Source organism: Syngnathus scovelli, chromosome 2, assembly GCF_024217435.2.
Source record: "Syngnathus scovelli strain Florida chromosome 2, RoL_Ssco_1.2, whole genome shotgun sequence".
Classification (NCBI taxonomy): Eukaryota; Metazoa; Chordata; class Actinopteri; order Syngnathiformes; family Syngnathidae; genus Syngnathus; species Syngnathus scovelli.
In genome coordinates, this window is record NC_090848.1 from 10,809,169 (window position 1) to 10,821,823 (window position 12,655).

Consider the following 12,655-nt stretch of genomic DNA (forward strand, 5'->3'; position numbering starts at 1 on the left):
GAATGAAAATATTAACATTTACTCAATGTCTTGCCAAGAGATTGCTGAGATAATGATACGCTGCTGGTTAATGACCAGGCTGATGTGAGGAGGCAATTTGCTATGCTTAGTTGAACTTATTTCAGCCAGTGCTGAAGGATTAACTCTGCATGTGTGTTTTGCCTTTTACTATTTTTTTTCTTCAGAGCTATGACAAGGGAAGAAAAAAAAACCTGAGAAGAAGAATATACTCCAGACGTTATTTTGAAGTAAGTGGACTCATATTTTGTCCAAGTATTTCTATCAAGCGTTTCAGGTGTTTCGGATAGTCAGAGATGACTCGTAAGAAGCTAACCAAGATAATTAACCATGAGTGTTGCGAGTCCAAATTGTTTCACTTCACCGGCTTCTAAAAAGTATTTAACAAGCCAAGTTTTCAGGTGAGCCTCGAGAGTGTTTATTGTCTCGCCATCTCTGTTTGCACCTCTGGAGTCATGACTCACCTCCCTAATCTTGTCTACACTGTGGCCTGCCACACGTTGTTTCACTGGATCTTTCAAGGTGGCTCAGGTGATTCTATTGCCATAACAACCAAGCGCAAAACGCTGACTCAGCAGTTGTCCCTTGTTTAATTGACAAAAACCATCTGCTTTAACCTGCAGAGGATATCACGGTACCTTGAGATATACGAGTTGGATTCCTACCAAGACCAAGCTCATAATGCAAAACACTTGTATCTCAAAATCTCTTTCCCCATTGAAATCAATGGAAATACCATTAATCCGTTCCATCTTGTAAAAAATAATAAGAAAATATTTTTGTTTTTAATGAGGAAAAAACATCCCTCTACAATATTGCACTATATGAAAACATACAGTAATGACATGATTAAAAAAAATGTAAAGAAATTATTGCCGTTGCTTGAAGGATTATAATCCCATAACACTAATGACATTTGTAAGCCAGTCTATGGCGTTTCCCATAATGCATTAGCCTTCAGCTCGCGGACAAAATTATTTTTTTCTTTGCACCTGTAGTAAATCTCTTTGTTTTAGTGAACCTTTTTTTTTTTTTAACATTGACTAATTGAGCAACTGCTGTTTGTTGTGGAGCTACTTGATTTGAATTCACGTCTACCATACAGTGTTGGTATCAAAGTCGGGTCACACGTATATAAAGCCGCCAGTGTATTGAGCAAAGAAAAGCTGACTGAATAGTTTCAACATCTGAAGTCTGGGTTCTGCACACATCCTACATGCTGATGCAAGGAGGTGGTGACAGCTTCATCATGATGATGACATATGAGGGGGGAGACAGATAAGAGTAACCCTTTTTTTTTTTTTGTTCCTCCTCCCTTGCCATCGCTTTTATTGAGTAATTGTCTGCGCCAACTCTTCATGTCTGCACTCGACATCTTAATTCACCACACAGGCTCGCACGGGCGAAGTTGACACCTTTTTCCCTCTATGAGCGCGTCCATGGAGGCCTGATGCAGCCATTAAACTGAGCAGTAATAATATTACCAGCCATTACTTCCAGGAAGTGCTCTAAATTCTGCCAGATTGAGCGGGATAGCCGGACACTGACCTCAGCATTACTGAGCAGTAAAGGTCACAGGCGGTGAATCCAATTTGCCAGTGGAAATATGATCTCCGCCCCAACCTCACCGCAGCGTCTCCATTCTGAGATTCTGTCTCAATTTGCAGTTAATTTTCATTGCTCACGGGACATCTGATCGTTATGCATTGAAAAAAATGAAACCTAATATGGAATTGTTCCCCGTATTACATCATAACAACTGTTCTGGGAAATACTTTCCTCAAGATTTATGAGTTTGTGTGTGGTCAAAGGCCACTCAGGTTGGACCTGGCTTGCCATCTCCATTCCAGCTGCAGTGATAGATTTTTATTTTAAGTTGAGGCCCTAATTAAGGCTCAACAAGAAGGCTCCTTCACGCCTTTAATCCCCCCAATCAATTTTCTCATCAGCTTCATGGCTAAATCAGTCTTTGCAAACTGCACACTCGTCACTCTGCTGACACTTGGATTTTTATCTGGGTTGGAGGAGACAATATGCATTAACGGTACCTCGTCTGAAAATTTCCCAAAATTTGAAGGGCCCTGATGAGCTGTGAGTGAATTGAATTTGAATGAACAGATCCCCTTGAAAATGTAATGTGCCTCCCGCTTGGCCTAAATGAGTTGGACTAATCCTGCTAACAGATACACAAACAATCGCGTAATCTACTTGGCAGAAAATAGCAGGGCCGACACAATGGTGGGCTACAGATCGAGTTAATATCTGACGAAAAAGCTGATCCAAAACACCAAAACTATCATTAGAAAGCTTTTGTTTCAGAAGTGCAAAGCTCATTTGGATTCTTTGTTACGTATGAACAGCATACATTGAAGTTAGTTTAGCCCTATTTCCACAGCAGCACTGCTTTTGGTTTCATACCATTTACACTTATTCGAGCACATTAAGTTCTCCAATGCAAGACAAAGACTGTTGATCATGAGTGGTTCATGCCCCCCCCCCCCCCGCCCCCTCCAAAATAACATGCAGCAATAGAAATGGAATAGGAAGAATACCTATTGATTTTTCAACAACAGAAAAGAAAAATCAATTTTCTTCCATTCTGAAAATAATCAGCCGCATGCCACGAGGAGCACACAATGATGCCATTGTTCTCCATAGTTTACAGAGGACAGGCAACGTCTGTGTTTGACCTTGCCGCAGACAGAATTACAGTGTGGTAACCATTACACAACTTACTTTTCTATGAAGACTTAGTCATGTCTTTTCAAGGGAGGACTTAAAAAGAAATTACATTTCGCTACAATGTCAAATTGTCGATGAACACCTTGTATAACACAAGGAAACTGACACAGCCATTAATGGCTAAACCATTGGCAACATATTACAAAGATCGAAAGATTGTGGCCTAAGTCCAAATATTATCAAAAAGCCTTATGAATAATATATTGTTCTCTTATTTTACCCACTTTAACAAATTGTGCAAAGACCTAGGGGATCTCATACGAGTAACATTGAAGCATTATATAAAAAAAATAAAAAAAAATAGAAATGATCAGTTTTGCAGGATATTGTGATTGTCAAAATAAATAATTGCCAAAAAAACATATTTCCAAACCACTTTAAAGCAGAGCATGTATGCTACAAGATGTGGTCTAAATCTATGGAAATGAAGAAATCAATCTTTTTAGTTTCATTCAAGAACTGTATGAACAAGATGTAAAATCGATATGAGGAGATAAAGTTATTTGAACTTCAACCTCGTCCCTTTCGGTGGCAATTGGAACGTTATCTTAGACTTAGATTAAACTTTATTCATCCCTGTAATTATTCGATTCTGTTTTAAACATGATGCTCAAATAGAGTCAATCAATTAATCATTCAATAAATGTGAGCACACCTAATGTCCTAATTGGGCCCAATTAATCATACTGGCCTTTCCTAGATGACCACCAACTTTCTAAACAAGCTGAGAGTAAAGGTGATGGATTAATAAAGTGGGACATGCTCAAATGGAAATAGGGGGACCATGTGCGTGTGTGTGTGCGTGAGTGTGTGTGTGAGTGTGTGAGCGAGACCTGTTGGGAGAAGCGTTGTTGGGTCTGGATCTGGTAGTGATCCCCAGTCACTACATGGGAAGTGCTGGCAGAACTCGCGGGCCGCGGCAGCGTCTCCACTTCCTGGATAGCCTCCATGGTAATGCTCTGCGGAAGCACCTGGAAGAGCGACGTCACGTACATGATGATGCTCTTCTTGTCGGGATGAGGCACTGCCACATCTGAACAATGACAAGTGAAAGGACAAGTTACATTTTGAAATGCTCTGCTTTGTGGTTGCACAATTCCTCTGTCAACGTTTTCATAACAAATAAAGACTGACTGATTTTTCACAAATGTACTTGGTGTCTTTGTATTAAAATTTACACTATTATATGTTTCATTAACAAGCGCATTTGAGGCGTCCTACATTTGCATTTGTAACATGAAAGCTTTTCAGTTGCTTACTAGAGTATCTTTATGGCTTTAAAGTCAGCCCTGTAGAAGTCTGATGTTTTTCTAGTGTTTTGTTTTTAAACAGTTTTTAATGCAAAGCATCGATCCAAAGTGGACTCTCTGGGGTAATGATACATTTTGAAACATGCCCCTCATTTTTATTACTTTGGCTTTTACTCTTTCTGTCCTTTTCAGTTTTCACTTAGGTTGCTGGCTCGAATGTTGAAATCACAGATGGTTGTGCCCTTAGTTACTAGCAAATTGTCCTGGTGATGTACAAAAATGATCAGAGCAGTGGTTGGAAGCCACTCGTGCTGCAGAGAGAGGAAATTTGTTATGGAGACAACTTTGATTCCTTTTTAAATCAAAATTAAGGGGTAGTTGTTATTTTCACTGGGAATGGAAAAGACTAAAAAATGCTGTGTTATTTTGCCAACCTGCTCTCTGGGTTGCTGTAAATTTTGAGCAGATTGGGTTACCTTTATTTTTCACAATTGTAAGACATGGCAAGAAACTTAAACTGATTACAGCAGCACCAATTGAATGTAGCTTCATTGGAGTGTGTATGTGCTTGCCGTTGTTAGTTACCTTCTGGATCCAACAGTCTGTCGATGCCCAGATGTTGCTCTGCCTTACTAAAAGCATGTTCCAGTCGGTCAATCGCCGACTCCTTGGCTTCCACAGAGCTCCAATCAAACAGTTCTGGTCTTGAGTTGGAAGTGGGGGGGGGGGGACAACGAATAGTGATTTTATTTGATAATCTGCCCAAGGTTTAATTAGGAATTTGATTGCACACGTATAGCAAAATGAAATACTATGCCCAACATGGAAAAGAATGGCCCTTAAATGAATGATGTATGAAAAAACAAGGGCAAAGGGTCTCTAGCAGACCCACTCAGAAATGCTACTCGACCTGTGGCTGTGCAGGAGGGCATTGAACGCCAGCCCATCATTCCAGCTGCTGGAGAAGTTGACCACATTGACCTGAGGTCACAGACAATGGACAAAAATGACCTCATTTGTCAAACAAATTTGTTATGTTGCACAAAACAATGAGTGGGCAGGCACTCCGGACACACAACAACAAATGGTGTACACATTTTTTGATAGTGTACAAATGCTTGATTGCTGTAATTAAGCAGAATTTTCTGCACTTCATTATTTTTATTTTTGGCAACTTACAGTTTTATTAAATGTAAACTTTAATTCTGACATTTCCACTAACTATCTTTCTGAGGCCAACTCAATGAAATCAGACGAACTTGTTTTCTGATCACTTGTCCGTAATGTGTAGTGAATGATACACCGTAAAACAAACAACAACACGTTAGAAAACTGGGTAAAACATTTCTCCGCTTTTTTTTGACAGAACCAAGCGGTTGCTATGAATGACACTGACCTGAGGGTACTGGCTTGTGTTCTGACGAACCCAGCTCAGGAGAATCTTCTCACTGTTGGTTTGCTGTAGGCCAGCCATCACCTCCTTCATCACATCCTTTACCTGAAAATGCACAAACAAAATTAAAGTGTACCCATAAAGACACTAACCTCAATTAAGGAGTGACTGTTGGCGCGGCCCTCGACAACTATCCTTGTTTCTCACATGGCCGCTTGAAAAAATTAATTGCCCACCCCTGGAATGATCCTTTCAACTAATCCTGACTGTGGAGCTGGATTAGATGGCAAGGGAGGATGCCAGACAGACCTGGCAGTCCTAAAGTGAGCAAAGTGAGGCTGCAACGGGAACGTCTGGCAGAGTTTCCCACCGAGTCTTCAACTACACACCTGCAGCAGAATTTGCTTCCATCCAGAGAGGGCCAGGGGATTTGGAGTATCTGTTCCCTCCACTGCTGAGGCTGCTAATTGCTGTACCTCGTAAAAACACTTTACTTACAGTTATGGATCGCCCTCGTAATGAAAAATGTCTAGTTTTCTGTACGCCCCTCAGCTACGAGTGGGCAACATAAGACAAAATACACTATAAAGTGCTGTACTAAAGGATCAGCTCCTCTCTTGGCTTCTGAATTATGACTTTTAGTTGTTCTTTGCAGAAGATGAAGAAAAGATGTCTGTTGTTATATTACACTGGTCCAACAAGCTTTACTATTTTAATTTTGTGTGTGCGCTGATTCTGAACCTGCCCTCATTTTTTCAGGTTTTCATAATAATAACAATAATAATACTATAGTATTTGATTTAGTAATACATTATAGTATTTGATTTAGTAATACATTTAGCAACATTTGTGAATTAAGGCTTGTGTTCAGCAACAGGTATAATTATTTCTCTGAGGCGACATAAATATAAATTACAACAGATGGTAAAAATCTAAAACCAAATGAAAACATTTATGAAATCACCATCATAAATACATTGGGGGAGACATGAAGCTATCTTTACATCTTCCAACATGTTGCTCTACTGTTTGTGTTTCGACATCCATTAATTAAAGGGTAACAACACTGTAACTTAAGTGCTAATTGTCTGCCTATGGTGTTGTAAACTAAGATGAGTCTGGCACCTCTAGATTATGTTTGTTTATATGTTTATATACAGTAGAATGGCATTGACAGAATAAAACATATGTATTTCGTTCAAACACGCCTTACAATGCACTTAGTGCGGTCTACATTTGTGTATCTCATTATTTGCATAAATGAAAGGAAAGGACAGCAGTGTAACTCTTGAGTATGCATGCATCTCCTGTAAATGTGTGTGGTAGGTTGGTTGGTTGTGCAAGTGACATATTTGGGTCACTTGTTCAGATCCAAGGAGGCTTTTCACCAGCCGGACGTGTGTTACTTTTACAGCAACTGCATATTTAGTATGTGCCTTTACACTCACTCTGAAAAGTGTAAACAACCACAACAAAGCCCCAAAGACAAATGCTATTACACAATTCTAAGCCATATGTGCCCCGACCACCCTCCATCTATCCCTCAGCACACCAACCAACTAAATCTATTAATAGAGTTTGCAGTCAAGGGTCTCCCCCACACACTCAAACACAATTGGATGTACACGGTTTGACGGCCGTTCTCCACTGACCACGGTCTAGGTAGGCAAAGAAGGGGAATTGGTGCTAATTTGAGAGTAGGTCACTGTATTCATTTCCACTTTAATCAAAAGGTTGCTTAGACAAAGACGGCTACAGTGTATACGCTCTCTAACCGAACCACTCACACTGAACAAACTGATTTTGTAGGCAGTCAAGCACATGCCAAGGCAACAGGTGGCGCTGTAACCCCAAAATCAATACTTCCAGTTTTTATATTACTCAACCTGATTCAGACCACGCGGGCTGTGCCCAAATTCACAGGCTAGGTCCTCCAAAGGGCACAAGTTCGGCCGCACGTTTTTTGCAGTCCACAGAGGTTACATGAGAGGAAGTTTTGAAGGGTTCAAAGGACCCATCCTGCAAATTGTCCATCGGGAATTTAATAAACGTCGGACATGAATGATGCAAACAGAATGATGTATTCAAAAACTCACAAATATGTTACTCAACAACCAGAATGACGTAAATCTCACAGTTGGGTTAAAGTTTTCCATCACTCCCCTGACGCAAATGGGCTACGAGCTAGCTTCAGGCTATTTATATTATATTTCTATTTAATAATTATTTATAAAAAAAAAAAAAAAAGACAAACACACACACCTGCCAATGGAGAATGATGCTCCAGATGAGGCCAAGAATGAGTTTGTGATTGCCATCAACGATGTCCGTTGCACCAATGTTCACCAATTCAACCTACAGAAAGGTGAAATGACTTAAATCGCAGAGTAGAAAACAAACAAACAAACAAACAAACAAACAAACAAACAAACAAACAAACAAACAAACAAACAAACAAACAAACTGCACAGTTTTTCACTTAACCCAATTTTTCACTTCATCGATTCAACGTTTTGTTTTTCATGAAACGTGGAATTCAATTTTAAACCACTGGCCTTATCTAGACACGATCTAATTAAATAAAATTTAAAAATGAAGGCTACCAACTGACTGAAATGAAGCCTTTACAATTTGAAAATTGCATTCTACTATATAATGATGTTGATTTGAATCTGCTTAATTGTTCAGCCCTAGTTAGAAGCTGAAAGTTTGTCACATTATTCCACAGTAAACTACAGTTTCACTACACAATTCTTATTTTTACAAGCCTGCAGACACGATAAAATATCTACTACAAAGAGGAATTTGGTTACTTACATTGTTCTTCTGCAAAATCTGGAGAGCTCGGTTGACATTGTTGAGCGAGTGAACCCGTGAGGTGCCCTTTTCCAACCTCACCTACAAATACACACCGACACGCAGGACTTCAGCCACCCATGCAATGAAAAGTCTTCTCAACATCTTGTTCAGAGTATGTGAAATTGTACCAGCTCATTTCCAACTAGACCCTGCAAGAGCTCCAACAAGCGTCGTCCATCGCACAGGTCTGAGAAGAGATCCTCCACAGGTGGTTTCCCTGTCTGGAACGTGCATGGAATTAGTGACATGAAGCCAAATTAAAGAAACATGAAACATTCATAATACGACTCTCGTGTTTGTGGTTATTTCATGCTCACTGTGCACATGGTTAAAAAACAACACCTTAAGTTTTGAATCCATTCGTTGCTTTCCTTTGCCAGCTGACAATGCGATAAAGGGAATGTTATGTTACTGAGTTTCAATGACTCAGGGTCATTGTGTGAGAATTCATTTTATCTTGTCAAATGCAAAATGATTTCATAATTTGGACATTCCCAGTCTTTTACAATGCTGTCCCTAGAGAATTGGCACAATCGCGGCGACTCATTTGTCAATTGACTTCTGCGTGCGACTGTGATACCATGTGTTGAAAAAAAGATTTTGCTTCCAATATTTTGTAAGTTATTTGTTTGATCGTTAGTGCTCAAGCAACTTCGGGGAGCTACAGTGGCGAGTGTACTGGAAAAATGCAAACGAAAATGAAGAGAGAGAAATGACCGCATTCCTTTATAGGGATTGTCTTGGGAGTCGAGTCTCGTTCCGCTCCAGGAAATGAAAATTATACACAATCATCAATGCTTCCTAACTGGACAATTTTGCATCCTGAAAGTCTGCTTAACGTAAAATGACTTAAATATTATTTCACATTATAATCATGAAGCATTAAGGCGGAAACTGTCGTACCTTAGAGAGCTGTGAGTTGACCCATTTTGTGAAAGTCTTCTTCTGCACATCTTCTCTTTCATCTGACAGTGAGAGGACCACAATAAAGTACATCAGCAGGGATTGTAACAAGGCAGGTAGAAATAGATACAAGGATATTATCAATGCAAACTACACAGGCGTGCGAGCACGCACACACACACGCACGCACACACACACACACACACACACACACACACACACACGCACACACACACAAAAATGTCCTCAGTATGACAGGCTTCTCCAATCTAGCTCAGGGTTAATTGCATTGTCAGCTCATCAATCATCACATTACTAACAAACATTTTGCCGGTCCACTCATGAATATTTTCATATAGATTGCAGTCATTGCAAGATCAATACAATGCCAGTTTGCAAAATATATTAAAAAAAAAAGAAAAATTAAATGGTCTGTCACTTATTGTGCTGTCCTCACTCTGAAGCTCTACAGAGGGTAGAATACATATATAGCACAATATATTCTAGCTTTGGTACTCAAAGCACTTTAAACTGGTTCCTTGCTCATCTACTGATGCCACGTCATCAGGAGCAACTTCAGTGTCTTGCTCAAGGACACTTCAACATGGTAACAATGGCTGGGGATCAAACGCCCAACCTCTGGGTTGGGAGACAACCACTTTACCACTGAGTGATGCCGCCCCAACTAAATTAAGGTTACATTTCTATTCCCATCCATCCATCCGGTCGTCTGTCACTTCCATCCATCTATCCATCGCTTGTCCTGTTCAAGTTGTCAGCGCACTTGAGCCCATCCCAGCTGACTTTGAAGGCGAGGCCTTTCTCTCTCAAAACTGGACGCCAGACAAAGAACCATTCTCGCTCACAATCAAATCACTGAGTGGGAATTAGTGCCTCATTTCCACGTAAACAGTCATCTTTAAATGGTACCAGGAAACTGAAAATACTACAAATACCACACTATTAAGATAGCACATCAGTAAGAACTTTGGAGTAAGAAACACAACAGCAGTCTGCATTTTAGTTTATTTACTAGTCACTGGAATCAAAAACGACTATCTATGTATGCAATAAAATGCAATACAATATAACAATATTTATATATATATATATATATATATGCAGATGTTATCATTGAAATTTTTCAGAATACTACAGTGGCTGGGTTTCTCATGTCTAAAGGAGTCAGTCTCATGTCTAAAGGAGTCAGTCTCACACGGCCTGTCACCACCCTAATGGAGCTCAGCAAAGTGTAAGCAGAAGTCCCATGAGGGCAAACAAGAGATCCGTTTGCGGTCCACGTGGCACCACTGCAACTGTCACGTTTGTCACGGATTGGGCATCAGTTGCCTGGCAACGGTCACGGCCGTAAGCCACGGATGAAATCATGAGACCAAAATCCAATCAGATGGAATTGTTACAGAGAAATGTGCTAGAGGTGGAAGTGATGGGAGGGAAGAGAGACAGAGAGGTGAAGAAGAAACAGGGGAATTTAGATGGAATACACATTTTCAAGCAACAATACAAACACATTCATTCATCTTCCAAACCGCTGTCCCAGCAGTCTTTGGGTGGTAGACAGGGTAAACCCTGAACTGGTCGCCAGCCAATTGAAGGGCACATGTAGACACCCTAAAATGGTCATTTCATGTTAAATATTAAATTGTTAGATTTGTGATATATACATTTTTTTTTTTTTTACAAACAAATAAATAAATAAATGTCATATAGGCACACAACAAAACAAAACAAATGACAACCATAATGCAAAGCTATTTAAGCTGCTTTCCCCCACTTCCACCTGTTCCAGCTTAACCATTACACTTCTGCAAGGATTAAGACCACTGCCAAATTAGCAGCCAAAAACCCATGCAGGCATAAAATTGCAAAAATGAATGTCATGAGACAACTTGTATTACTATTCCACCTTATATTATACTTGCAATAAAAACGACGTTTTGTGCAAAACAACCCAGAAAGTTATGCTGGGTTGTTTTCAACGCAGCATTTTTAAGGGTATTGGAAGCCAGGCTGGCACCTGGAAAAAAGGACAGATTAGAGCCTCAAATATTCTGGGATGAAATTTTCTGGACTGATGAGACACAGATGATTCTTTACCAAAGCGATGAAAAGCCTGAAGCCTTTACAAAGCAAGCATCTGCTAAAGCCCGTATGCCAATGAGCGGCGAACGTTTGCAAGGGTAGCGGATATTGATTTTTTTGTCCGAGTTCTTCAAGGTCACAAAGGCAATTGACATTCACCAACAGTTTTGATGGTTGCCAATAGTTTTTCTTGTCGCAGGTACTTATGACAAGAAAAAACATTAAAACTGTTGGTGAATGTTTGACTATTTTTGAATGAACCCTGCTGAAAAACTCACAATAAAAAAAAATCTATTAAGTAAAATGTTCTGTCTGCAGTTCCGATCTTCCTTGTTTTAAGCGATAAGAGGCCCATAAATAAGATATTTTCAACCATTTATCTCCTTACACTCTTTTTGATTATGATTTTAGAAAATTGCAGTTTTATTTTTATTTAATAAAAACATAAAAAAGTATGTTTTGGGGGGATGGAACACATTAATGCTGTGTCCATTCATTTCAATGGGCAACATTAATTTGATATACAGTAGATGCAGCAAAGCATAAACACAAATTGCAAGCTTGGTCTTGGAACAAATTAACTTTGTCCAACTACCATTTTAGGTGGTGATTCGTCATGCTATTCCCAGTATTTCGGCTTGCAACCCTTTTTGAGTCAAAGCAATGCGGCGTCATGAACTGTAGAACACGATTAAGACATCCATCCGGTTCGATGATCAGTTTTTATGTAAATTGAGTCCAAATCACATTTCCTAGATGCCACTGCTGTAAATGAGTTTGAAGTTGGACATGTTTACATCTTAAAAGTCCATTTCCAGCCATATCCTATCTGAATCCCTCCATCCAATATCCTAGCAACACTTTCCCACAGCAGTTTACGTCTTCATAAAATTAGACTTTCCTTTAATTACTTCCTTAGGAAACAAGCAGGTATTCCTCCTCCTGTGCTTTTTCAGTGAGGAAGCCTATAAAGGGTTTTTGTTTCCTGACAATTTTTGATGCCTTTATCAAATTGGAAAAATGTTGCCGATGAGAGAATGTGCCCTGTTTAAATCAGCAATATGTAATTTGATGTTAATGTAACAGTTTGAAAGACAAATATACTTTAATTATACAGTCAGTATATCTAAAAATAAAAAGTGGCTATGAACTCTGCAAAATATTTTACACCATGTACGTATAAAGGACTAGAAGCAGGGCATTGCGCTTTCTCATCATATCACCGGGGTCAGAATTCAATTCCGACCAAGATAGCTTTGTCCAGCTAAAAGATTTGTCTAGCAACTCCTGCAATGGATGTCCAAGATCTTCAATCCGATCACATTCCCGCATCAAATCTCTCTTGCTATCAAACCTGTTTGTCATCCAACCAGAGCTCTGTTTATTT

At 39.6% G+C, this 12,655-nt stretch overlaps 1 protein-coding gene across 1 annotated transcript in view; it reads right to left on the reverse strand.

The window, feature by feature from the left end:
* The window catches only part of dmd (dystrophin), a 96,530-nt gene that overhangs the window by 61,190 nt on the left and 22,685 nt on the right, over positions 1 to 12,655 (reverse strand). The window contains exons 2-9 of the mRNA XM_049753387.1: positions 9,166 to 9,227; positions 8,391 to 8,483; positions 8,221 to 8,301; positions 7,666 to 7,758; positions 5,407 to 5,508; positions 4,921 to 4,991; positions 4,596 to 4,714; positions 3,594 to 3,793 (exon numbers count right to left, since the gene is read on the reverse strand). Coding sequence (XP_049609344.1) covers positions 3,594 to 3,793; positions 4,596 to 4,714; positions 4,921 to 4,991; positions 5,407 to 5,508; positions 7,666 to 7,758; positions 8,221 to 8,301; positions 8,391 to 8,483; positions 9,166 to 9,227 — 821 coding nt within the window. The remainder of the gene's footprint in view (positions 1 to 3,593; positions 3,794 to 4,595; positions 4,715 to 4,920; positions 4,992 to 5,406; positions 5,509 to 7,665; positions 7,759 to 8,220; positions 8,302 to 8,390; positions 8,484 to 9,165; positions 9,228 to 12,655) is intronic.